Here is a 25,929-nt window from a genome sequence, read left to right on the forward strand (position 1 = left end):
TGGGTTCTCGGCCGCCGCCGCGTAACCCGCTCTGCCCCTCATCCTGCCGCCATCCTCCCACCGCCCCCAGGCGCTGTGTTTTCCAGCAGGAGCGCAGCTTTTCGGTTATGGCGGCGGCGGCGGCGGCAGCAGCCCCTGCCTCCCCGCCGCCATCTTCCGCTTCCTTCCCGCTCCGCAGCCCAGGGCGCATGCGCGCGCGCTGCGCGGCGTGGCGCCCGATTGGCGGCGGGGCCCGACCAATGAGCGCGGGGGTTACTGAGGAAGGCAGGGCGGGGGGGGGAACAACGATGCGGGCGGCGGTGTGGAACGCGCGGGCGGCGCTGCTCTACTCGTTGGGCGGCTGGACCATGCTGGGGGCCATGCTCCACTACAACTTCAACAGCGGCGGCACGGAGAGCGGCGGCGGGCCCGGTACGGGCTAGAGCGACCACGAGTCCGGGGACGCCGCCTGGGGTCACCTCGGCGGAGCGCGGCGGCGGCGGCGGCGGCGGCCGCCAGTGCCTGAGGCGGCCGAGGGGGTGGGGCTGAGCTGAGGGGGCGCGTGGCTAAGGGGCGGGGCTTGGCGGAGGGAGTGCCCCGAGGGCGGGGCTTGATCAAGGGGGCGGGGCTTGGCTGGGGGCGGGGCTCGGGCGCTCTCCGGAGCCCGCGGGAAAGGCGGCGGTGGGGTTCCCCCCTCCCAGCCCCGGTTCTGGCTCTTCCCTCGGCCGAGGACGGCAGCGTCGGGTGCTGCCAGCGCTGAACTGCCCTGGCAGCCTGCCTGCCTGCCTGCCTCTCGGGGCTCTTGGAGCTGTGGGGCCGCCGAGTGTGAGGGCTCCTGCTGGTAGGGTGGGCGCCCAGCGCCTCCTGGCATCCCGAGGAGGTTCACCCGGAAGGGAGATAAATCCCGTGTTGGTGGGAAAAGCATGTGCTTTTATCTCTGGTGACAAGAACAGGCTCTAGACCCTTTCTGACTTGGTGCTTTTATTTGCGCCGTGGGAATGGTTCAAAGCTGCATCCAGGGAAATTTAGACTGGACATGATGAAGTATTTTTTAACGAACAGGGTGGCTGAACACTGGAACAGGCTTCCTAGAGAGGTGGTCAATGCCCCAAGCCTGTCAGTGTTTAAGAGGCATTTGGACAATGCCCTTAATAACACGCTTTAATATTTGGTCAGCCCTGAAGTGCTCAGGTAGTTGGACTAGATGATCATTGTAGGTCCCTTCCAACTGAAAATATCCTATTCTGTTGGCTCTCCGTGTTCCTGTTGCTCTTCCTCAGCAGCCTGCTGCTTATTGAGATGTAGTAACATGGAGCTAGCTGTAATGTGGATAACTTGGAAGCCACTTGTTATTGCTGCTACTGTAGTACTGATACTAGTCCAGTACCAGTGCAGCAACCTAACTTACCCTAGTAAATCACTTTCTGTCGATGCAGTCACCAGATGTTCGCTATCTGTTTCTCAGTGTTTAAGAAAAAGCAAAAAGAAGACCGAATGCCTATGCAGCTGCTGTTTTGCCATGATGAAGGGATAAAACATTTTTATTGCTATGCTCTTTTTTTTTCTCCCCCCTTACCCTCCCTGTTCCTTAGAGAATGAAAGTGATCCTCAGGCAAACCAAGCAACCCACAAGGAAGTATACACTAGAGAAACAGCTTTAGGATTTAAAGTGACAACAATAATAACATACAAGGAAGTTCAGCCTCCTATTACTCGACTACTCAGGCGTGTGAAATCATTCTTTGATCCTAATGACAGCCCTCCTTCTGAAAATTGAATGGTCTGGAAGCTCAGAACTTGGTGCTGGAGCTGGCTTCTCCGAGATAGTCATCCTGGTGCCTGGCACCAGACCGTCGGTGGAAAACTTTCTCTTCCATTGCTGAAACGACAGCTCCGTCTCTGACACAACTTCGTAGAACTTGCAGATCTTCTCATCTGCTCGGATCATTGCTGTTCTTTGCACGTATATTCAAATTACTAAACATGAACTGGGTTCAACTAGGCATGTTGTGAGATGTTAACGAATCTGCGCGCTGCCTGGTGTCTTGGGTCCAACGCTCTGACCAGGTGGCTGTTGCGGTTATTTTCATGAAGTTCATTTCCCAGCTGGTGTGCAGGATGTACCTGGGTGATCGGGACGTACCCGGAATGGCTCCTCAACTGGTCAGCTTTGAAATGGGTACTTAAGAACGATTAGTAAATGGGAAGGAACATTTGGGATATGAGAGTTGTTAATCATCCTTCAAATAAAAGCTTACAAGAGAGGAACTGCAAGTGCAGAGAAACTACTGTAAGCTGAAAACTTTTTCTGCTCCAGGCCCTCTACTGGGCCTTTGTTTCTATAGGGGTTTCCCTGATCCTTACACATGCTACCTCCTCTTGTAGGGTACTCCCCCCCAGCTGCTGTGGCTGTAACTAACTTTCATTCTATGGGGTTTTACCTGGTCCTTATGGACATCACCTCCTGTCACAGCAAGCTGCTTCTGGCCACTGTTTTCTATAGGCGTTTCCCCCATCTTCTCTCACTGCTGACCCTCATTGCTTATAGGGGCTCCCTGCAGCCACCACTTACACTTCTAGAAGGCTGCCCCAGCCTCTACTATCTACAGGGGGCTTCCCCCAGTCCCTATAGATACAGCCTCTAGAGGAAGCTGACCCGAGACCCTGCACAAGCAGACCTTCCTTTCTGTAGGGGCTTCTCCCTGCCCCTGCAGACACCTCCCCGTTTCTATAGGAGCTGCCTGCTCTCCCTGTAGCCTTTTCTAGGATACCCCCTGCCCTGCCCTGGTTTCTGTAAGGTCTCCTCACAGTCCTTGCAGACACCACCTTGTTGTCTCCAGCCCCTCTGCCCACACCCCCCAGCTTCTATAGGAGCTTTTATACCACGAGGGCCAGCCTATGCGCCTACAGACCCGCCTTTCTATATGGGCTCCTCTGGTCCCTACAGGCACCGCCTCCTTTTCCAGAAGGCTTATCCCAGCCACTAATTTCTGTGGGCACCCCCCTGTTCCCCTATAGCCATACGCATAGAGGATGCCACCCCGGTTACCTGCATTTTCTCCTTTCTATAGGCACCGCCCCGCTAAAGACCCTATAGGCATCAACTCCCTTCGGAGAAAAGAAGCCCCTCGGCACGCAAAACGTTTGTCGACCCCTCCCTTTTCTACAGAGGCTTCCTGTAGGGGGAAACCCCTACAGGCACCGCTTATGCCTATGCCATACAGCACATACACCCTATATATGTATACACATCCCTTACAGACCTATAGCGGCTCTCCCGGGGAGGCTGCGGCAGGACCTCCGAGCCGCCAGGGGGCGCTGTAAGCAGCGCGGTCCGGCAGGGAGCGGCCGCCGTTGCCTAGCGCCGTCGCCTTTCCCCACTCCGGTAACCGGCGCCGGGCCTGCGCTGCGCGGCCGCGCCACCATGAAGGCCATCGTTCAGCGGGTGGCCCAGGCCAGTGTCACAGGTCAGTGTGCCGCCACCGGGAGGGTCACCGGGGCCGGGGGGAGGCGGGGAGGGGGGGGAGGGCGGGCGGAGCGTACGCTCCGCCCGCCCTCCCCCCCCTCCCCGCCTCCCCCTTCCCCGCCGCGGCCTGCAAGGGCCCCTCAGCGCCTTCCCCTCCTCGCCTTCCTTCTGTGTGTGTGGGCAGCGCCGTCCCCCTCGCTTTCACCCACGGCTGGCGTGCGTGGGTGGTCCTCCTTCCCCTCCCCTGGCGTCCCCCTAGCGTGGGTTTGGCGTGGGTCGGCTTGCTTGCTTCTTGGTGCCGGCCCGCTCGCCTTCTCCCGTGGTTTGGCGTGTGTGTCGTCTGTGTAATGAGAGTTGCCTCCTCGCATGGCTTGCGGGGGTTGGCAGGCCAGTTGCCTCCTGGAGTGGGTTGCGTGCTTTGACACGGCAGGCACAGCCAGCTCGTGTTGCTGGTTTATGTTCGGCGGGGCTGTCCCGATTACTGCCGGGCACTCTTTTGCGTGAGTTGGCAGCGCCATCCCAATCGCATCCTCCCGTGGCTTGCGTGTGCTGTCATCTTGCATTGCTTGCAGGTATTGGCAGTGCAGTCGTGATCGTCTTCTCCAATGGCTTGCATGTGTCGGGGCACTGTAATAAGAGTTGCCTCCTTGCATTGCTTCCATGTGTTAGCAGCGCCATCCCAGTTGCCAGGGACGTGGTTTGCATGTGCTATAATCAGAGTTGCTTCCTCGCATTGCTGTCGTGCGTTGGCAGTGCAGTTGCAGTTGCCTCCTTGCAGTGTTAGCATGTGTTGGCACTACAGTCACAGTCATCTCTTTGTATTGCTGATGTGTGTTGGCAGTGCCGTCCCCGTTGCCTTTGCCCATGGTTTGCAAGTGTTATCTCTATAATGAGAGTTGCCTCCTTGCATGGCTTGCATGCGTTGGCACTATAACCACAGTAATCTCTTTGCATTGCTTGCTTGTGTTGGCAGGGCTGTCCCGATTACTGTTGCACATTGCTTGTGTGTGACAATGGAGCTGTCCCTCTTGCCTCGTCGCATGGCTTGCACGTGCTGGCACCATTGCCTCTTTGTATAGCTTGTGTGTGTCAGCAGTGCAGTTTCAATCACCTTTTCCCATAGCTCGAATGCGTCGGCACTATAATCAGAGCTGCCTCCATGCGTTGCTTGCGTGCGTTGGCAGCACAGTTGCAGTCGCCTCCTTGCATGGCTTGCATGTGCTGCTGCTACAGTCACAGTCATCTCCTTGCATTTCTTGTGTGTGGTGACAGTGCCATCCCTGTTGCCTTCTCCTATGGCTTGCATGCATCAGCACTACAATCACAGTCACCTCCTTGCATTGCAAGCGTGTTGGCAGTGCAGCCTGACTCACCTATTTGCATTGCTTGCGTGTGTTGGCAGTGCTGTCCCAGTCGCCACCATGCATTGCTTGTGTGGGTCAAGGAAGCCAGTGATGGCCCTGGTGCGTGCTTAGCTGCTGGTAGGAATGGTGTGTCCTGGCGGCATGTCCTGGCTGTTGCACCAGTTGGACCTTCGGTGTTCAAAATGCTTAAAATTCCCAAGAAGTTTGCATATGAGGCAGTAAGTGAGCCTGCTGTGGGGCCCAGGGGCAAGATGGTGTGCAGCAGGATAGCCTGCACGTTAAAGATATAGTTCTGCTTGTGTGTGGATGGTCCGTAAGCAATGGAAGGAAGAGCATGCCTGTGAATAAGGAAGGAGCACAGCTTTTGTGCACTGAGGGTACAATAGCGGTCAGACCCTGTCAGCACTGGGATTGTGGCTGACTTATTGCCACATTTCTGGGTAGAATTTAAACTGTTGTTTCTGGCTGTTAAAAGAGTTTGAGATGTCCCTCTGTGAGGGAGATAGTGCTGTGCTTAGTGGGAGGATAGATTTCTGAGCTGGAGGGCTCATACCCGTATCGGATGGAAAGGAAGAGGTTTTGGGAGGAGTTTTCTCCCCTGGTTTCCTTCTGCCCATTGGGAATGGTCCAGCTCTGGCCACTGGTGCACAGACACAAGCTTTCAGCTTTTGCTGGGGGCCTGCTCTCCTTTTGTTTTACAGAATGTTTGGGGCTTTTTTTCCCAGTTGCATAGGCCTGGATATAGTTTTAACAGCTGGGTAGCTGGTGCTTATCTCGATTTTAAGATCTCATTTAAATCTAACTACAGTCATCTCAGGCTCAAGCATGTTAAGATAATTTAAATTAAGATAAATTAAAACATTTCTTAGGAAAACACAGTGGATCTGTGATGGTTTGTGTTTTATTTTAGATGTCATTAAAGAGGCGGTGGTGCCAGCTAGGAGGGTAGTATTTGCAGGTCGTGTTTCAAAAATCCATGAGGACTATATCAAATAGAAATCACCTCTTCACAACTAATGCAGAGTAGGTGTGGTGGACTAAAGAAATTGAGTACACTTATTGATATCAACTAGGGGGATAATTTTTACAAGGATTGGAGAGAGTTCTGCCTCCTCTCTGGTTAGCACTGCTGATCAGTTGTAGTAAAGAATCTTTGTACAGTGTTTTTAAATGCTGGAGTAGGCATCTTGAGCTAGTCCCTCACAAATAAGACATGCTGTTGGGAAAACTTTTGAAAGAGGGCTTCTGTATGGTCTTTACTCTCTAACAAACTTAAGACAGAGAAGAACGGTTTAGAATGATGTTTTCTTTGGTGGTTGTACAGTTGCCAGCTGAAATCAGTACTCACCTGTGTCATAAAACGAGACAGTGCATTTAGCCTTAATTTTCTTTTTCCCCCTCTTCCCCAGTGGGTGGTGAACAAATAAGTTCAATAGGACGAGGCCTCTGTGTGCTGCTGGGCATTTCTTTGGAAGATACGCAAAGAGAGCTGGAGCACATGTAAGTCACATATTTCCTTTTGCCTTGTACTCTTTTATTTGTGCGTTTCTGACACTGAATCAGTGATACCTGTGTAGTAGCCAAACAAATGGGGCACTCCTGTTGGGAAACTCGGGTTTGCCTTTTAGTTCCTCTTCAGATTTTACCCTAAATACAGTTTTCTTAATTAGAGTTTTCTTTTTATGTTCCATTGAGAAAAATCTGTTGCCATTCCTTGTCTGTGTGTTTTTTATGAAGAACTGACTCAAAAAGGAAGAATCAACATGTTGTTTTTTTCTGATCTCCCTTTATTGAATGTCTGTCCTTTTTACTGTATGAAGTTACCCAGGAGGAGTCCATCCTTTAAGGATGGGCTGTATTAAGAACCTCAAACTCTCATTTTAGCTTGCACACGAGAAGTTTTGTTCTTCCAAAAGGCTGGATAGTCTTGTCAGTTCCTTTTCTGTAAAAGTGAATGAATTTTGGCAGCCTGGAGGGCTGGCTCTGGCCATCTGTTCCATGGCCACAAAATACTGTGATTTGGCCGGCAAACACATGCAAGAGAGAGTTCTCCAGGGGCTTCTCTGTCTCCTTTGGACTGTTCATTGTTCTAAGTCTGACCTCAGTTCTTATGAAGGCAAAGAAGAAACAGGTAATTGAGCTAACTTGCGTCAAGAAGAGGAAAGGCTCAAGCAGTGAAGAGACAAGAATCTGAGCGAAGGTGAAAACAACCCTTAGCAGATGTGGAAGAGAAAGTAGACAGTGGGGATGTGGACTAAAGGCCACCAAAGATCTCACATAAACATGTGAAACTTGTAGAGAATTGCAGTAAAGCTGAAGGTGTTTTTATTATGACATGCTCCATTGGCTTGCCTTACTGTTTGCCTCCTCAGTGTGTAACATTTGCTCTGTTCTTTCTCATTCCTACCTTGGTGAATGTGAAAGTTGCTTTGGAATATTGCAAACGGGTGATCTATAGCGACTGTGCTCTCAACACCAGGTTGTTTGGATGACTGACACAGGAAAGGCAGGAAGCCAGCATCTGAAAAAAAGGAATGAAAGAAATCAGCTTAACCAGGCTCTTGAAAGTCTTATTAAAGGAAACTTTAGTAATCGTGTAAATGAAACAACAAACATCTTTACCATTAAAACACTGCAGTGATGGTGATTTAAGCCTATGTGCTGACGCCTTCCAAGGCTTTTGACCATCCACTTCATTCAGGAAGCAATTCCATTTGTCTTTGACACACACAAATTGGCAAGGATGATTTTTGTGACTGTGCCTCGGGAGGTTAGACTGGATGACCCTTAAAGGTCCCTTCCAGCCCAAACTATTCTGTGATTCTATGATCCTGATGAAAAAGTGCTGTCCTCATCTGGCTTGTAGGGCTGGGTTTGGAAAGAGTGCTAGGAGGTGACAGAGCTGGAGGAATATATGTTTGGAAACAACCATAGTTTATTTATAGTCATTTCATACTGAGTGTGATTTCCCAGTGTGGTGGGAGGATTAAAATTCCCAAAGTTATTCACACATTAAATAATGTTGTGACACATAAAATCAGATAGTAAAAAGTAAGCTTTCTTACTTCCTATGCTATCTTTATGTCACCCTGTAACTTCCAGTTATTCTGTCCTGATCTCATGCTCTGTAAAATTATGATATTAATTAATAGTCTGACAATGTTATATATGTGTGTAAGGGCTTTCTTGGTTATGGCTCTGCCTAATGTGATGAGATTCCCATGGTTTAGGAAGGAAGGGACAAAGGGGTATCTTGTTATGTGGAGGCAGAACGAATATGCATCTGCCTTCCCTTTTATCTCATCCCGTGTGGTAGGCATTAACTTGTACCTGTTGATTCTGCCTGGGACAATTTAGGAATTATCTTTTTCTCCACCTAGGGTTCGAAAGATCTTGAACTTGCGAGTATTTGAAGATGAAAGTGGGAAGCACTGGTCCAAAAGTGTCATGGATAAAGAGTATGAAGTGTTGTGTGTGAGCCAATTTACTCTACAGTGCATCCTGAAAGGAAACAAGCCTGACTACCACATGGCAATGCCCACAGAGCAGGCAGAGTGTTTTTATAACAACTTCTTAGAGCAGCTAAGAAAAGCCTACAAACCAGAGCTTATTAAAGGTAAGGGCAAAAGGTTGGTAACGTTCTTGATGTGACCAGTGGACCTTGTTTGTATGTGCTCTTCCCTGATCGTTACGTTCTTTATTCTGCAATTTTCTGTCTGTGTTTCACAGGAGCTGTCTTTACGTGGCAATAGATAAGGGGATGTTATGGTATTTTCACTAGCAGCCCAGCAGGGTGATCACTCCTGTCTTCCTCTAGCCAAGCCATTCCCTGGCGTTCCTCTGGAATAGTTTGGCATGTAGATGTTCTTGTATTGGTACTGGGTGTACAACGTGAGCAATGACTCTGACGACATAACCCAGAGAGGCTGCAGCCATGAGAACAAGCTCTGGGGTCAGGCTCCTTCAAAGGCTGGATGTTTTGTGTTGCGTAGCTAGATTAATCCAGGAGGAGCATTTTTTCTGAGGCATATGTGGTTAGTCAGACTCGAGGCGTCACCAGTGTGTGATGGACAGTGTAGCTCCGTCTGTCACTTTAGTTTTACATTCTGTTAAACGGTAATGATGACAGTGGGAGGTGTAATGTGCTACTTGAGAACAGTGTTTGATTTAGACTATCTTTTCTCAACTCTATGCCATGTATGCAACAGTTTTGTCTTTACCAGAAAATGCCTGGCTTCCCTTTGCATTTGTGCTCTGTCCACCCTTAATCTTTTCTGTTTGCTTTCTGGCTGTTTTCATACTTAGACTTGAATTTTTGGTACACCTGCCCAGAAGACAAGTGTCTAGAAAAGACTATTTTTTAAATGGGGGCTATTAATAGATAATGGTCAGCCTTACTTTCCTTATGAGGAAAAGAAGGAGAAAAGGACAGAATACTGATAGCTGGGGAAAGATTTAGAGGCTCATCTCCATATTGACTGTAGATGAAGGTAATTATCCCAGTGCTTTCCAAGGAGGTGCAGTGAAATGCACACATAAAATGTTCATCTTGTGTTAGCTTTCCAGTAGCTTGATATGTTCTCCCAATCAACATTTGTTGATGATAAGGAATGCATTTCTGATAGCCCTTCCCTGCATCCCTTTCAGTCTGTAACATAGAAAACTCCTGTTCTAATGAATTCAGAGTATGTGCTTTTTGAATCTTCGTCTTTGTTGAGTTATGACTAAGTTAGGACCCGTTCCTGTGCCTCTGAAACTGGTAACAGAACTTCCTGGGAAGTCAATGGGAATAAGGTTTGCTCTGGTAAGATTTGATTGAGTTAGACCCTTATGTCCTCGTAAACTAAAAGCAAGTATGGACTTTCTTCTTTCACTTAAATGAGGTGTGGAAAAATTGATATATCTCTGTATATCTACATCTTTATCCTTGGGCTTTGCAAAATGCTCTGTTTCTGAAATACTTTCAATCAGTTTATGTTTTGACAGCAGCTTTTTTAACTTCTTTTTTCAGTGAATAGCAGTTATACACCTGAAATGAATACCCGTTGTTGTTAAGTGCCCGTATTTTGGCACTTGTTTGCCAATGCTTCCTGCAAAAAGAGCTTTCATTTCTGCTTTTTTTTTTCATGCTGAAAACAGATTTAGAAACCCAAGAGTGACTGCCTGTGCTATTGTGTCAGATAACACATGCATTTGAAACTGCTGGCAGCACTGCAACCACCTGTTAATTTATAATTTTGCTTACTTTTTAGACTGTGCCAGTCTATGTTGTGCTGCATCCAAGTCTGTTAAACTTTTATGATTGAAGTTTCTGTTATGCCAGTTTCTTTGCCAGGGTTTTTTTGTTTGTTTGCTTGTTTTATCTATTTGTTTTTGTGCATACAAAGTTTCTGAAGCTTGGCAGTTTCATGGGTAGTAGGCTAAGTCCTGTGGTTGCATCACCAGAGTTTACCGTTTCCTTGAGCTGAGGTGTATTACAGCACAGAGCCGTTATACACTGGCAGGCTGTATGTGAGCAGGACTGCTTGAAAATAAGCATAACTTGGTGAAATTGTAATACTTGGGCTGTGATTTAGTGTGGCATGCAAACATACTGAATTCTGCCCTGAAAAAGTCTTAAAGAAATCAGAACCTGACTTGCTGCGGGCTGTCCTGCATGCTACTGTGTCACAAAGGGTGATGGGAGGGCCCTGGGAAGGAGCACTGTTGAAGGAGCTGCTGGACTATTAAAATAGGCTTAGGGTATCAGCATGAGGCTCTACCTTCTGTCTTCAAAATCTGTACTCATGTATTTCCCCTACACATACACATACGTGCACATGCAATTGTAGTTATTGGGAGATTAGAGTTTGATTCTCTGTATTGCTGTAGGTGCCCTTCCCTTTGATCTTACAAATTGCTTAAGGCATTTTAGAGGAATAATTTAATAATTTAAAGTGGAATTTGTGTAGCTGAGTCAAAGACAGATCAATAATTGCCATATTGCCTAAGAGCCTTGTGTTTTCTAGTCCCTGTATCTTTTCAGTAGACTAATTTGGCTGTTGGAAGTTGAGCTACTATCTGTGCCACTGTTGTAGGTGCTGGGCAGGCAGCTCCTCCGTCTGGTATCTGGTCTATCTGGAGCTTGCCATCTAGTTGCTCAGAATGGTAAGTGTTCCCCAAAGAGAAGTGCAAACCATTCTTTCACACACTGAGCAGGGGGATGTTTGACAAACAAAATCTTGGAGAAGGCTCAGAGCCGTGGCTCCTAGTTTAATACAGATGTCTTAAGACTGCAGATGGGTACCAATGTCTAGGAAAGAGAAGGTTGCATCAGAAGTGCTTGCTTGTCTTGCTTCAGTGCTTTCTCGGTCATTCTTAAACACCTCACTGCACTCTGAGGAGCAGAGCTGGTGAATGCAGGTCTAAGTACTCTGTTGTGCAAGGTAATATCCAAAAACTTGGCCTACCAAGGCTTCTCCTTGTGTGTCAGGGCCTTCGCTCTCTGTCTTGAATGTGGATTTAGTCTTTTGAGGCAGTAAGGAGTAGCATGGCAAAGAGTGTGAAGTATCTCACTCCCTTAATAGCAATATCTGAGTAAATATGAGAGGACTGTTCCACAAGGAGGAGGTTAATTCAGATTAAGGTTTGATGCAAGTTGAAAGCAGAATTATTCTCTCTGACTAATTCCCTTCGTGAGTGTTGTCACTTTGGAATAAGCGCTCTGATCTGGAGCAAGAGTACCCGCATGGGGTTAATTAGGAATAACTTTCCAAGTAGACAAGCTTAGAAGTGACTTCTGAATAAAACCAGTGTGAAGTTTCCAGGTCATGAGGCTTAAGATATGTCAAAAAAATATTCTGAAAGTAAATTATGTCTCATTTTCAAGTCTTTACATCTCAGAGGTGGCTTCTCTGTCTCACCTCAGATAAAGATCTTCTTTGCCTCTGAGGAAGGCATGCATGCCAGATTCTAAGGGAAAAGGAATTCGAAGACATGGGTGTCCAGCAGAACTTGTCAATTTAATTATATTTGTAGGATCCTATTTTATTGCAGAGGATGTTGCAGGGAGGTGACTTGATCAGTCAAGAAGTCTTAAAGTGGGGAAAGGTACTTACCACATTGAAGAGCATTGTGGTATAAAAAGCAGGAAAAGAAATAGTATTTAAGGGAAAGTTGTTAGTGTCTCCCATGGACAGTACAGGGTCATGTGATAAATTTACCCAAAGTTTCTGGTGTAACAAGCAACATCCAAGATGGGTGGATTCTTTCTCCTCCTTTCCTTCTGACTGAAAAAGGAAAATCAATCTGGACAGACTTTTGGGACAGAGAGATGGAAGTGCTGATGTCAGTTTCTTTGCAGTCCTGTGCAGAAGAGGGATTTTTCTGCATCAGAGTTTCAGAAGTTGCATTCAAGGGCAGAACAATCAACTCCTTTGTAGCCCGTCTGCCCGAGCGTTGCAGAGGTGATGTGTTCCACTGGTGTGCTCTTAGGTGAACGCAAAATGCAGTGGTACCACAGATATCAGTCTGTTGTAGGGGAGTCAGGCTTGTCTCTCGACTTACCTCTTCAGGAAACCATAACACAGAAATGAAAAATGCCTTCTCCAAAAGGTTATATGAATTGCCATATACTGACACTACAGTAGCCACTGGGACAAGAGAAGGAAGGCAGGAGTATGTCTTTGAGGCAGGCAGCCAACACTGGGGGAGATTCTGCTGAAGAAGCATCTCATCCTAAGGAAGGATTAGGCATTGATTTAAGAAGAAATTGTGAAACTAGGTTTTAGCTTTCCCTTGTTCGTTCAGGCAAGACCAGACCCTGAAGCTGCAGAGAACAAAGCTGTGTTACAGTGAGGCCACTTCTTGAAAAGAGCCATGGGGACCAATGGACACTAGAACCTTTTGGTTTTGTTGTATAAGGGAACTGCCAGCACAAAACCTCAGAAGTGTCCCATGACGAAAGCACATACTGTGCAGGGACCATGGTCCCTGAAACTACAGGACGTATCAATTTGTGATAAGGGAGGGTGGCAGCTGCTTCTGACAACAACATCACCTTTGCAGTATGTTTGAAGGCTTGAAGATGAGGGCGTGTGGTGGTCTGCAAGACATTGTGGATTAAGACTAATAAAAGGATTTTGGAATGTGTAAAGAAATTCTCCCTCATTTGGCTTTTTAAATCCTTTGAGAGAATGAGGTTGCTGAGACTGAAACCCCCACTGCCTTTCATATTGTGGTGGTTGCAAGGCACCGAGACCCTTCCTGTTTTTGACGGGTGTTGTGGTTTAACCCCAGCCAGCAACTAAGCACCATGCAGCTGCTCACTCACTCCCCCCCCGTCCAGTGGGATGGGGGAGAAAATCAGGAAAAGAAGTAAAACTCCTGGGTTGAGATAAGAACGGTTTAATAGAACAGAAAAGAAGAAACTAATAATGATAATGATAACACTAATAAAATGACAACAGTAGTAATAAAAGGATTGAAATGTACAAATGATGTGCAGGGCAATTGCTCACCACCCGCCGACTGACACCCAGCAAGTCCCCGAGCGGTGAATCCCTGCCCCCCCTTCCCAGTTCCTAAACTAGATGGGACGTCCCATGGTATGGAATACACTGTTGGCCAGTTTGGGTCAGGTGCCCTGGCTGGGCATGAGAAGCTGAAAAATCCTTGACTATAGTCTAAACACTACTGAGCAACAACTGAAAACATCAGTGTTATCAACATTCTTCACATACTGAACTCAAAACATAGCACTGTACCAGCTACTAGGAAGACAGTTAACTCTATCCCAGCTGAAACCGGGACAATGGGAAAGTCTGAGAAGAGGGCAGCATTAACAGACATTTCTGTTTTAAGTACTGTACTGTTTCTACTAGCTCTAAATCTTAAACTTTCTGAGCTGTGAGTCACCTTGACCTGGGGTGACCTTGGGTCAAAAGACTGGAAGTTTAAGTATGAGGAGAACGGAAGGAGCTGTTACAGAAAGATGTCCCTTGATAATATTTCTGATGCTGAAACAAGATAGAAGGTGCTTGTGACATGGGAGTGCTTTGAGTGTGCTGGTAAAGGTGGGGGCTTATTTGTCCACTTTATCCTCCTGTGAAAAAAGGGGCCTGTGAAGGTTACTTTTTCTTTTAGGTCCATACACGTATGGGAAGTGCAAAAGGCAGTCCTTTTCTGTGAGTAAAGTACAGCAGAGGGATGATATGATACGTAGAGAGCTATTTGAAAAGTTGTGCTCCCACTAATAAAGTTCAAGATGGTATTTTTTGTTTATTGTTTTGTTAAAGAAAGATGCATTAGTTTTGACTGGTTTATGTGATCGCTGTATAGGTACATCTCTTTCCATATGCACAGTCAATACAACAACCACCCTTCTAGGAGCAGCAGCTCAGGTAGTGTCTGCTTGATCTTCCTGAAGAAGCAATATAACCACTTTCTAAGCATGTCAGTAGATCCTTCCCTCATTGCATGAAGGTGTAGAGTCTTGTTTTATTGTGCTTGTCAGATGCAGAAACTGCCTTTTTCTGTGCAGCGAGATTCCTGAGCTGTAGTTGGTATTTGTAAGAGTCTGAGGCTCTTTCTTACACATTATGGTAGCTAGACTTCAGGTGTGCAGATACAGCTAACCAAAAGCAGCAAGCATTCTTCAAGCTTTTATTTTTCAACCGAGAGTAATTTATAGGCATCTCTGAAAATGTGTGTCTGCATGATTCACCAGTGAAACCATAAGCTACAGATTTAGAGAAAAACTACCTGGGTTTTACCTGCAGGTTCTCATCTGTCATGGGTGGCAAAAGGTTTGAAAACTGTGCTAGAAAATGATAATCACTAGGTTTTTGATTGCTCTGACATCTTTTCTCAGTGGGACCCTTTACATGTTTCAGGCTCCTGCAGATTTATAAAATGAGAACAGGTCTTGCTGATTTTTTTCACTTGCTTTGTAAATACTTTTGTCTCCTAAATTTTCTGTTATTTTCTGTAATTATTTAGTAACGCTCTTCTTTTCTTCTTCTGCACCGTTAGCTAGCATTCAGGACACACTGATCCTTTCCTGAAATACTGTCAGCTTCATGGTATCTCTATTTACCCAGTTTACCCAATCAAGTCAGCTGCAGTAACTGTTGATGTGCCAGTAACTTCTGATGTGCCATTCTTTGATGCCACCGCAGCCTCAGTTCTCCCCTCCTGCCAGAGGATCCTGACCCTACAGTGGAGTAGATGGGGAGACGTTTTCACTCCTGCTGTAGTAGTTCTTAGGTTATGTGATGCAAAAGTGGTCTGCACACACACAAAGGAGCACAGAAGCAGGCAGGGGAACCCAAATTCTGGACTCGGAGGATCGGAAACCCTGTCCGGGCCCCTCCCAGGGCTGTTCTGGGGGACCCTCAGTCCCGTCTGTGGTCCAGGTGTGATGCCCATCATGGGGAGTCAACAGGAGTGGCTCTCTGGAGCACCTTTTGGACTGAGGGGGGTCACTGCCTAGGGATACAGGACACATGCAGGAGGAGAGCATTTCAGGGTCACACAAGACTTATAGGATGTTTAGGTGAGGAACACCTTGGCCACTGGACCATTGGCAGCAGTCTCTTGTGCAGGGCTATAGTTTTTGGCTTTGCCAGAACTTTGCATGGGGTGGCTTGTGGCATGCAGCCTTTGCAAAAGCTGTTGGGCAGTAGATCTGTTGTGATATGGCCCATATGTGTTGGACAGGCCTTTTCTTTTTCCTTTTTCTTTTAAGCAAATACCAGACTTCTATCTGACTTACAGGATGTGACAGGGAGTGACTGAAAACTCTTCCAGAGCTATTTGTCCCTAGTAACACATTAATGAAGAATCAGGACAGTTTGATTTGACCTCTGTTCAGTCAGGGACATCACATGTTGCCATGGAAAGCTGCTCTGTAGCTATACAAAGTCTCAGGTAAATATTCCCAATGGGTGGTTGCTCCATGGAAGTTTGAGCCTACAGCTTTCAGCATGTTCTTGCTCACTCTCCGAGGTGGTGCTGGAAGAAGTTTTGGTTGTGTTGCTGAACAGGCTCCAGGCCTGCCTTCCTAGTAAGTGAGACTGTTCCAGTCTTTGGATAACTGCTGTCTGCTTGCTACAGTAAACCTTTTTCTGTTCTATGCATTTGTATTGATATGGTAGTGTCTGTTCTGGTTGCTGTCCCTACCAGGAAGGTCTAGAAAGGCTACCCAGGTGTGCAGGATAGGAGAAGAGAATATGTGGGAGTCAGCAGCCAAGTAGGCTCAGCCCAGGGGTGGGGTGAGTTTGAGGAGTAGAAAGCTGGACTCGGAAAAACGGAGCAGGAAAGTTTGCACAAAGGAAAATGAGATGTGAGATGAAGACAGCATACAAAGGGATGGCTTTTGTAGACTATGCAGGATAAAAAAGTCATGGGTCTGTTGTGATGGAAACTTCTCAAATGCTTACCAAAAATGTGGTCTGTGCCTCAGCTGGTGTGCTAATAAATGCCATTGATGACAAATGACATAGACATTTCTGATTTTAGAAGTGTATTCCTGTGAAGTAGGCAGGGTTGATGGAGTAGATGCTGTCTTTTTTTCCACCCTTTTCGCCAAATTCTGTCAAAGAATGGCCTAGGTCGCAAACAGGAATGTAGAAATTTCTGTAACAGACTGGAACTGAGCTGCACATCAATGTCCCCTGCTCTAGAGTATTTAATGTCAAATGCTTCAGAGTAGGCTTCGGGTCTTTTTATCTTTCGCCTATATGTAAGATTTCTTCAAAACATCAACTGGTTAGCTGGACTGGATCCCTAGGCTTAGCTGTTACAGCCTTTAAAATTTCATCTCCTGCCTGTGAGAACTATCCTGCCTATCCTGAACTGTGAGCACCTTGATTATCTGTAGACTTGTTTCATGCACATTTCTGTACTTGGTTGTGTATTGGTCCTCTCTGAATGTCAGACCACATAGCTGGGTGCACACAGATTCGTTTTTTCTTAGTAGCTTTCTGCAGTTTGATAGTTGGCTGTCTTTTTATGTATTTTTTTTCTTTTTAGTAGCATATTTGGTAAAGATTTTAGTATGAGTTATCCTTCCAAGAGCCCTAAGCATGTCTTGTCCCTTCCCTTTTCAGATGGCAAGTTTGGTGCCTACATGCAGGTACACATCCAGAACGATGGTCCTGTAACAATAGAACTGGAGTCCCCGGCTGCCACTGTTGACCCTAAACAGGTAAGCAAGCCAGAAGGTCAGTCTGGAAAGGGTGGATGTATAGGCTGTGCCTCCTCCGCAAATTTGCTGCCTGTGACTGTGAGATGGAGCCCCGTGGTGTCTTGGTCTCTAGGAAAAAACTGGTGACCAGTCTTTTTTGCTCAAGCAGTCTAGTGGGAATCATTGGTATAAGGGTAGGTGGATGGCACAGTGCAGTTTCTGACTGAAATGGAGAGCACTGAGAGAGCTTTTACCCCTGCTGTCCCGTGTGTGGGTATAAAATAACCCAAGAGGATTCACCAGGGCATGCTGGATTTGGCAAGTTTCCATCTCTTTCTTGGGGAACATTGGCTTGTTTAAGGGTTTTGTCCTCACAGTTGCCTGCTTTTCCTGTCTGACAACACCTTCTTGGTGGCCATGACATGGGCTGAAGACGGGGAAGGATGCTGGTTTTCAAACTTTGCCTGGCATGAATTCCCTGTTTATTGTGAATGATGCTGCTTCAAGTCTTGCCTGCTGATTGCCTTCCTTTCCTCCTTAAACCTCATTCTTCATCAGCAAAGATGAGGCTTCTTGTGCAGAATGTGCTTAGAGCACTGTTATTTATCCTCAGGTAAGGTTACACCAAGTATCTTCTTACTGGGTCTGTGCCTGGACCCTATGAAAAGGAGGACAGAGAGAGTCCTTCTATGGGTTGAGTGGGTTCCGGACATATAAGAGTAATGTAAATTTGCTTACCTTCCTTCTGCAGTGTGTTGTCCACACACATTTCATGAGCCACCCTCAGTTCCAGCTCATTGCAAGTCCTGATGTGGGGGATTCCTGTTTGTCATAGAAATGGATGAGCTCTTGCAGCGGCACAGACACCTATAAAGCAATCCAGCCGTGCGTGCTTTGAATGCACAAAGAATTTAATCTATGCCACATTTCAAAGAACCCCATTTCCTTGAAAATTGGCAGCTCTTTTAACTGAGTATCTTTTCCAGCTCATATCGGGACCTTAACACACACTGTTGGAGGCACTGCTGTTTCCAACACTCTTAAGCATCCTTTCTGGATATTATTTGACATGTCTGCCATCTTCTCTCACCCATCATACAAGATGTGGGATGAAGAAGAACCAATTTAAATTTGCCATTCTCTTCTCTCTTCCCTGCCTGTTGCATTTTTTTTTTTTCTGTTATACAGTCTGTTGATTTGCTTGTAGCATGGGAACTAAGGCTTAGAGATGGTGTGTTTTTTATCTTTTTGCGTTCTGCTTTAGCAAGGAGAGATAAATAAACCATCCTGCAGTGTTTAATGTGATGTTAACAGAAAGAGATTAGACAAATAGTTGATGAATAGCTCTTTTATGTCATTGGATGTAACAGTGAAATACCTCTTTTTTTTTGAGTGATTGTCTGTGGTTGTAATTGGTAATCTGATCCTTATAATTCCTTAGCAATGTAATTAGTAAAAATACCTGTGGATTAATTAATCCAAAGGTATTTTTATATTCCTTGTGCTAGAGAGGTATAAATAGATCACTTACAGAATTAATAAAAAAATTAATAAAAAAAAGTCATCCTCATACAAAAAAATATATGTGTGTATATATGTCTATATATAGACATATGTGTGTGTGTGTGTGTGTGTATAAAAAAGAGAATATCCCAGCTGTTTGCAAAACCCAAGTAAGCAGAGGAAGCTACTACAGTTCAATTTGTTGTCAGCTGTTCAGTTCCATTGTTGTCTGATTTAATAGTAAGCAAATGAATTGAAAGTATGAAGTAAATCAGAAGAGTCTTACACCAGCAGTAGTTAGTGATTGCTGGGCCTTTTCTGAAGACTTGGTATTATTTTGGAATTTGGACATGTGAATGGAATAATAGAAAAAGAAAAAATGGCTGGCATTTGATTGAGCTGTTAAAGCACCTTTTTGGTACGTCTGATGTGCAAGAAATTTTGCTTGAAAGGCAAAATAAAGCCTCAGATTAGAAACTGGGTAAGAAACGTGAAAAAAAAAAAGGCATAAAATGAGAGAAGGTCATTATATGCATGCGGTGATTCTGTTCTGAGTTCAGTAATAGTGACTGCATTTCCTACATAGTCTTTGAGAGTGGGGGTAGATCAAGTATTTCTCTTCACGCTTGGCTGTGATGCAGAAAACAAAAAGATTTTTCCTAATGTTCTAGTACAGATCACAAGATTGTACTTTCCAGCCTTAACTGGTGAACAAATTTTGGATAATTTCTTTTGAACTTATATGCATCCATTTGGATAATTACACAGGTGAGCGCTAAGAGTGTAGTGAATTTCTGTGCTCCCTTGATGAAGTTGCGATAGTTGCTGAGATTAGGTTGGCTATGCCCAGACTGCTTTGTATGTTTATATCCTGTTTTGGGGAAGGTTAGGGAGAGGTACTTTGTATTTTTTCATAGGAATTTGTAGCTAGTAGAAGTAGCCAGACAGAAATGGAGCAGGAAGAGGTTTTAGAGGGTGCTGGGGGAGGTGACATGGTGACAACTCAAAAAAACCCCCTTGAACTTTGAAAGCATTATGGATAATTGTGGAATTCAGGTTGGAAATATTCTGAGCATTTTTATTTCTTCTGCTAAGGGAAGTGGCTTAGCAGTTTCAGTGTTTAATGTGTATATTCTAATTAGATGCTGAACTGATCTCTCTGGGCCCGTTTGTTCCATTACTGTCCAGAATGAAATAAACTACATTGTATTTTAAACCATATTTTGGAACTGGACACTGTATTGGGAGGGATAAGAAGAATGAAAGCATTGGAACAGATGTTTGTTACTGAACCTGCCTGTGTCAGTACGGTAAAGCAGCATGCACACGCTTTGTCAATATGAGGAGTAAATAAAAATGTAATGCCCCTTGGAAATGTCAGTGTTTTGAATGAGAGAGGAACTTCGCAAGACTGACATTTAAGTAACTTACATTTTTAAATGGCAGGAGGTTCTTGATTATAGAAAAATCCATTAAACAAATTCCACATAAATATTCTATTGTTTATGCCTTAAAAAACTTCTCATAACTGTGTAGCTGAAGGTGATTTCTCTGCTGAATGTGGAGAAACCCCAAATCTAGTATTTTAACTTTTCTATCACTTTTGAGTTGGAACATTTTAATATAATGTAGCTGAAGGTGTTTTCAGTTCCCCAAGTATGGCGTTGCTTCAGCTTGCATTTTCATTGTAGGGAGAGATGGGGATTGTCTTGGAATTGTGTGATCAGTAGCACAGTACTGATGCAGCTGGTGTCAAATATTTTATGATATTAAACTACGGTAAATGACTGTACAGTGAGGGCCTCCATCTGTAGCAAATGGGTTTTTCCCATTGTCTTTGAATTTAGCTTTTGTCACCTAGTTTTTCTTCCTTCCCATGTGAACATATGCACTGTTATGAGAAATAAACCACAGTCCTCTCCTTGCCACTGTCAGGTGACATTTTTTCTAGATGCTGTGTTGCCAACGTTGGATGTTTCTCTTCTTCCAGTTGCACTGTTTTTGAGCTTACTTTGAAGAAAAAAATCCCAAACCTCTGAGTTAATTTTCTTACACTGAAAGTTTTGCTGAGGAAAATGAACCAAAGGGAGCTCAGCTGGTTATCTATATCACTGGTGATAAAGAGCAGTTAAGGAGAACGGGTAGGGAAGCCATGCAGCTGATAAACTGCTTGGCTAGGGAATTTTTCCAAGACCCTGGGCAGCCAGTTAGACCAGGCTAACTGATGAAGGGCTGGTAGCACTTTTCTTGCCTTAGGCTTTGGGCCCACAGGGTGTAACTTTATTGCGTGCTGCTCAGGTTTCTTCTAGGAACAAAATGAAGTATATAATTCCTTGCGTGAGCTGCTCGTTGGCCAGAAGGATTGTGTTCTCTTCTCAAGAGAAAAAAGCTCCACTTTGATTGTAAGTCTAAGTTATAGATATGTGGAAAGGAAAAGGAAAAAGTCAGATGATCTGACATCTCCTTAACAGATTGTGAAGACTACCCTTCTTCTGTCACGACATTTCGATTGATTTATTTTTGCAGTAGACCTCTGATAATCATTTTATCTCAGTGCTATCATTTGCTTAGTGGCATTAGTATTAAACTGCTAGATTTGTAATGCCGTACAGCAGTTTGAAGGATTGGACTTTTCCTGAAATGTAACCTGTCCTTAAAGTTGTTGTGATTTTTTTTTTTTAAGATTTGAAATTGTAGCAGCTTGGCACACCAGTGCTGAAATTTAAAACCTACATCTGCAGCTCTTGTTGTGGTTTGAGGTTTCAGAAACATGAGCACTGCCACTGATTTTCCGTCAGACTGCTAACAAAATAATTCTCTTCTGGTGTCATTCACTTCTTCCTGGTATTATTCATGGCTATCGCAAAAGGAAAAGCTGTCTCTAGAGCAGCGATCAACCTCTGTGTACACTCTGATCACAGAGAAAAAGGAAAACAAAGGATATGTTTCTATATTAAAGAAGGTAGAACTTCAAGGAAGGTTGGCACTAAGGCATTTCTGAATGTGGGAAATAAACTTCAGCAAAACAAACAACCTGGAGAATTGCTAACATTTTCAGGTGGGGGACTTGGTGTGCCAGTTTGTTTGCATAGTTTTGCTACAGCAAATTGATTGCAAAAGTGATGTGACATAGTATTACAGCTGACATGATGGCAGACGTTTCTGCCTTCGTGAAACCTTCCTTCACAGTGCAGTCTAGCTTTCCACTGTCATTATTCAATTTTTAGAATTTCATGTCTGTGGTGTACTATTAAATTGCATCAGGCTAGAATTTGTCAAAGAAGCTGTCAACCCTAATGTAAATTTTGACCTTTTTCAAAACTATTACTTTATATGTTGGTCAATCTGTTGGGGAAGACGCAATGTCCACATAGTTTGAGATGATTAGTCCATCAGTAGTGTCTCAGCAATGTAAAATATATGTATTACAAAGGGAGAAAAGTTGCCTTCTGTGGACTAACGACTCTTGCATTTTTGTGTGTGGTCACAAGGGAGATGGTCTTAAACACCTGAGATATTTCAAGACTTTTCTGACTTCTTTCATACTTCAGATATTCAGCAATTGGGTCAGACAGGTATTGATCCCCAAAGCATAGGTTTTGACTGCTGGCAAGGGACCCTAAAGGACGGCTTCTGAACACCCAATTGGTTTGTGGGTTTTGATTCTGGCCAAAGTCTAACACAAAGTGATTCTAGGGTACCGTGGCTTGAGATAAAAGGATTGATATGTACAGGTTTACATCTGAAATTATTTTCCAAGTGAGTTTTCAGGCTTAGTTACTCCTGTTATGTCTATAGCTTAAGACTGTCTCAATGGATTGAGGGGCTCTGATTCTAATCCTGTGCACAAATTTTTGCCTATATGCAGCATGTAGCTAAGAGTCTACTGACTTGGAGCTCAGATTTACATCTTTGTATGCCTCTTCCATGAGCCTGTCTAATTAATAATTGACACACACAACCTAGCTTATTTTATTCTATGAAGATTTCATCTGAGAAGAGATCTTCTGGCCATGAAATTATGATTTATGACTAGTATGCTTTATCTTGGGGAAATTGTGGAAGCAGTAGAGAAAATCAGCAGATTACAGAAATTATCCAAATGGCTAAACTGCACAAAGGATAGTGATTTAAGTAGCTATCAATATATAGTGTCCCCAAAACTTACTGCAACCTGCTTCTCTGAAAAATGGGCAAGAGATGTAGAAATGACAGCTGTGTGCAACTTAGTTTGACTCTTGGTAGCATTGAAATCATTTCTACTGAGAGGTGGCAAGGTAGCGTTAGGAGAGGGTTTTGTCCAAGCTGATTTGAAATGCTTATTCTATATCCTAGGTGATGCTGAGGCTCATATATCTCTTCCTCTGGATAAAGAATAAAATACTGATTGTTGTGTGCTGGATGGCCGAACTTGGGATACATCTGTTGTCAGCAGCTTTGAAAGTACAAAACTGCCACTTAAGACCAAACCAGAAGAGTTTGGTGGAATCCAGCTCCCCGTTTTGGTCCTTATGTTTTATTCTTTTCCATATTTGCAGGTTGTGTTGGCTGGAGGAGGAACCCTAGAAAGCTGAGGGTAGTCCTTTGAATGTGTGCACTTCTCTTTTATAGTCAGGGGGTAATCATGTTAGCATATGATGATAATTTACTGTCTTCTCCAAATTTCTGAAAATCTAAGCCTTGGGCTTTTTTTTTTTTTCTTTTCTGTTTTATTGATATATGTATTGGTGTCGTGAATCTGAGTTGCAAGTTTTCTACAAATGCTCAAAGTTGCTATTTTTTAGAAATAGTCTTCTGAAATTACTTTATTCCATGAAATGTTTTCTCGCTCTCCTTACTTTGTGAATAGCTGACAAAACTTGAAAAACAGCAACAAAGAAAAGAGAAGACCAGAACCAAGGTTCCCTCTGAGTCAAGTAGAGAAAGAAATGCCCCCCGTAACAAGGATGACCCCAGCGCAAGCAGCGGAGCAGAAGGAGATGTGTCTTCGGAAAGAGAGCCTTAGCTCATCCAAAGCAGGCCTCAGGTTTGGCTTTTTCACTCCTCTGTAAAACTGTGTCCTCCCGCTTTGCCGTCTCTAACCCTGGGTGCTTTACTGAAGCAGCCTGTGCAGAGAGTTGCATTAGAAGTGCTGAAAGGTGAAATTCTGATAATCTTGCTGGTGGTTAACCTTCGCTTCTATCTGCAGTTGGCACACCAGAAGGTAGAAGTGGGTGAAAAACCTCTTCCCAGCTGTGTGCTTGGCTGGAGGTGTGTATCTGTGAGTCTGGCCCAGCCATGACTGTTTCCAGGTTGACTCAGGAAATCTAAAATTTTGGTCTTATAACACAGCAGTGACTTCACTCAGAATCTTGCTTTGTATTCTTCAGAGTGGAGATAACGTGGTTGCGTTTCTCCTCTGCCTTACCTAGCAGGCAGGTCATTCTGGAACAGCCCCCACCATTTGTAATACCCAAATAACACATAGTCCCCAGCAATGGAAGTGGAAAACGTTTTACAGGTTGGAGACAGGCCAGAACTGCAACTCCTGTCATGGCTCCTACCCCCCCCTCCTCAGTTTGTTCTTTCCCAGGATGACTTGATAACAGGCTATTTCATATATCTTCACCATCTAATAAGAACATTAGGCCAGGCATTGAGAGCCAGGCTTGCTGCTTGAATTCAGTATGAGTACTGGGATTTTCTCTCCCTTCAGGTGCTTGACCTGCAGGACATGCCTGGACATGAGTGAATGGAATTAGACTAAATACAGACCTGAATCCTTTGTCATGAATTATCTACATATGTAGATACGTATTTATCATACTCTTCCAGTCAGTTTTAGTCTTCAGAACACAGATTTCCTTGCCTTCCTTCCCTCCTGCAAAAGCTACCTTGCTGGTTTTGAACTTTCAAACATGTCCAAGCTCTCAGGAAAGTATTATTTCCCTCATCTGCACACTGAAGCCCTGAGCTGGCTATGCAGTTTAATTATTAACAGCTTTGCAAAGTTAAGGTCTAACCTTTCTTTGTTTTCCCAGCCCTAGAGTTCAGTCTGGCTTGTGATTTATACAATCCAGTATTACGCATTACTCAGAAAGTTGCCTTTTTTTTTTTTAAATCCATGAATTTCCCTGGGGGTCAGACATTGGGGAATGATTTCTGTTTTACAGAAGTTCATATTATCTGTGTGGTACTAATATGGATGAATTTGCATAAGGCATTGAATAGATTTCTGGAAATATGCTAATTTGTTTTGGATTGACCTGGAGAAGTTATCAAAGAAACTTTCAAGTCCACAGGCTTTTTTTTTCCCTGGCCTCATGGAGAGCAGCTTCAAGATTGGTGTGAAATTGTTCTGTTCATTAATTGGGTTGCAGTCAAAAGTGGACTGTCATGTCGTACAGCAGCTGGAATCACACGAGTTCTGCTCTCTTTGGCTTTATGTTCAGTGCACTTTCCTGTTTTAGTACTGGAAATGAGCAGGCACATTGGGAAGCAGAACATGTTCTTAGAAAATAAAGCGAGGATGTACTGTTTCTCAGCAGCTGTTGGCCTTGCTGCTGTGCTACAGGAGTACGAGGTTTCCCCGACTGTTTCTGTGTTGTGCGTTGAAATAAGAACATTTTAGAGAGCAGGAGTTTGCAGGCCTTCTAGAGTGCTTTGGCCAGTCTGACCTTTCCGATAGCATTTGAAATTCTAGGGAGCTGAACGTTTTGTAAAATGTGATATACTGATAGCCTAGCATTAATTTTCATGCTGTGACAGTAAGTAAAGATACTTTTCTCTGTGGGATTTGAAGGAATCCTACTGTATTTCTACTCTACTTATAGTAATGTTCCTGTTTGCCTTCCACAGTTTCTCATACAAAAACTACACTGGATTCTCGAAGAGAGACCCAACAGACATTCACCTCAGAACCACTCTTCAACGACTTCGGAAAAGAATGGAAAATGGGAAAACAGAACTAAGACATTAGAAACCTACATCATTCTGTATTGAAACAACCAAAGCAATGCTATCCGATTCAGTTGTTAATGTGTAGTATCAGTAGTTAAAAGGACTTGTAACATTTTTGTGTATGTGTTTTCACATGACTGCTGAATAAAGGGTGACTCTAGGCAGATTGTAGCAGAACATTCAATATCAGTACATAAGCTCCATTTCAAAAATAAATCAGGGTTTTTCCTTAAACTTACACTTGAATTCTGAAAATTATCAAAGCAGGCTTGTATTTTGATTCTCACTCTATGGTGTCATGTGCTACCTGTTTTCATGGCAGCGTGTCAATCTGTGTATATTTTAGTATATTGTTCAGCTGCTACGTAACACCAAGTTAGGCAATCCAGTCTTTCTGCATGGATTAAGTTATTAAAAGGAAAGATCAGCCGCTAGTCGTTTATCATGTGGAACACATCCGTCTTGTAAACTTTTTTAGAAACAGAAAAGACTTTATTAAACAAATGATGCTA

General features: G+C 44.4%; 2 protein-coding genes across 3 annotated transcripts; both read left to right on the top strand.

Moving 5' to 3' along the window:
- Nucleotides 1-263: 263 nt before the first annotated feature.
- On the top strand, nt 264-2,264 carry SMIM26 (small integral membrane protein 26). The gene is made up of 2 exons (XM_069799885.1): nt 264-411; nt 1,572-2,264. The coding sequence occupies exons 1-2, from the start codon at nt 288-290 to the stop codon at nt 1,754-1,756; spliced, it is 309 nt and encodes a 102-aa protein (XP_069655986.1). The 5' UTR covers nt 264-287; the 3' UTR covers nt 1,757-2,264.
- A 1,038-nt stretch (nt 2,265-3,302) lies between these two features.
- DTD1 (D-aminoacyl-tRNA deacylase 1) lies at nt 3,303-25,929 on the top strand. Of its 2 annotated transcripts, none has more exons than XM_069799883.1 (6): nt 3,303-3,446; nt 6,219-6,309; nt 8,190-8,425; nt 16,899-16,996; nt 23,328-23,504; nt 25,316-25,929. In XM_069799883.1, exons 1-5 carry the CDS (start codon nt 3,404-3,406, stop codon nt 23,481-23,483), a joined length of 624 nt encoding a protein of 207 aa, XP_069655984.1. In that variant the 5' UTR covers nt 3,303-3,403; the 3' UTR covers nt 23,484-23,504; nt 25,316-25,929. The 2 variants fall into 2 exon arrangements, with proteins under 2 accessions (XP_069655984.1, XP_069655985.1); XM_069799884.1 differs by lacking the exon at nt 3,303-3,446 and adding an exon at nt 5,008-5,027.

Source organism: Haliaeetus albicilla, chromosome 13 (assembly GCF_947461875.1).
Source record: "Haliaeetus albicilla chromosome 13, bHalAlb1.1, whole genome shotgun sequence".
Lineage (NCBI taxonomy): Eukaryota > Metazoa > Chordata > Aves > Accipitriformes > Accipitridae > Haliaeetus > Haliaeetus albicilla.

What these genes read in the sequence shown, in the direction of transcription:
- SMIM26 (XM_069799885.1), top strand. Translation starts at nt 288, where the DNA reads ATGCGGGCGGCGGTGTGGAACGCGCGGGCGGCGCTGCTCTACTCGTTG. An exon ending in GGAGAGCGGCGGCGGGCCCG is followed by an intron (nt 412 to 1,571) that starts GTACGGGCTAGA and finishes CCTGTTCCTTAG; the next exon opens with AGAATGAAAGTGATCCTCAG.
- DTD1 (XM_069799883.1), top strand. Translation starts at nt 3,404, where the DNA reads ATGAAGGCCATCGTTCAGCGGGTGGCCCAGGCCAGTGTCACAG. An exon ending in CAAAGAGAGCTGGAGCACAT is followed by an intron (nt 6,310 to 8,189) that starts GTAAGTCACATA and finishes TTCTCCACCTAG; the next exon opens with GGTTCGAAAGATCTTGAACT. An exon ending in CCACTGTTGACCCTAAACAG is followed by an intron (nt 16,997 to 23,327) that starts GTAAGCAAGCCA and finishes CTTTGTGAATAG; the next exon opens with CTGACAAAACTTGAAAAACA.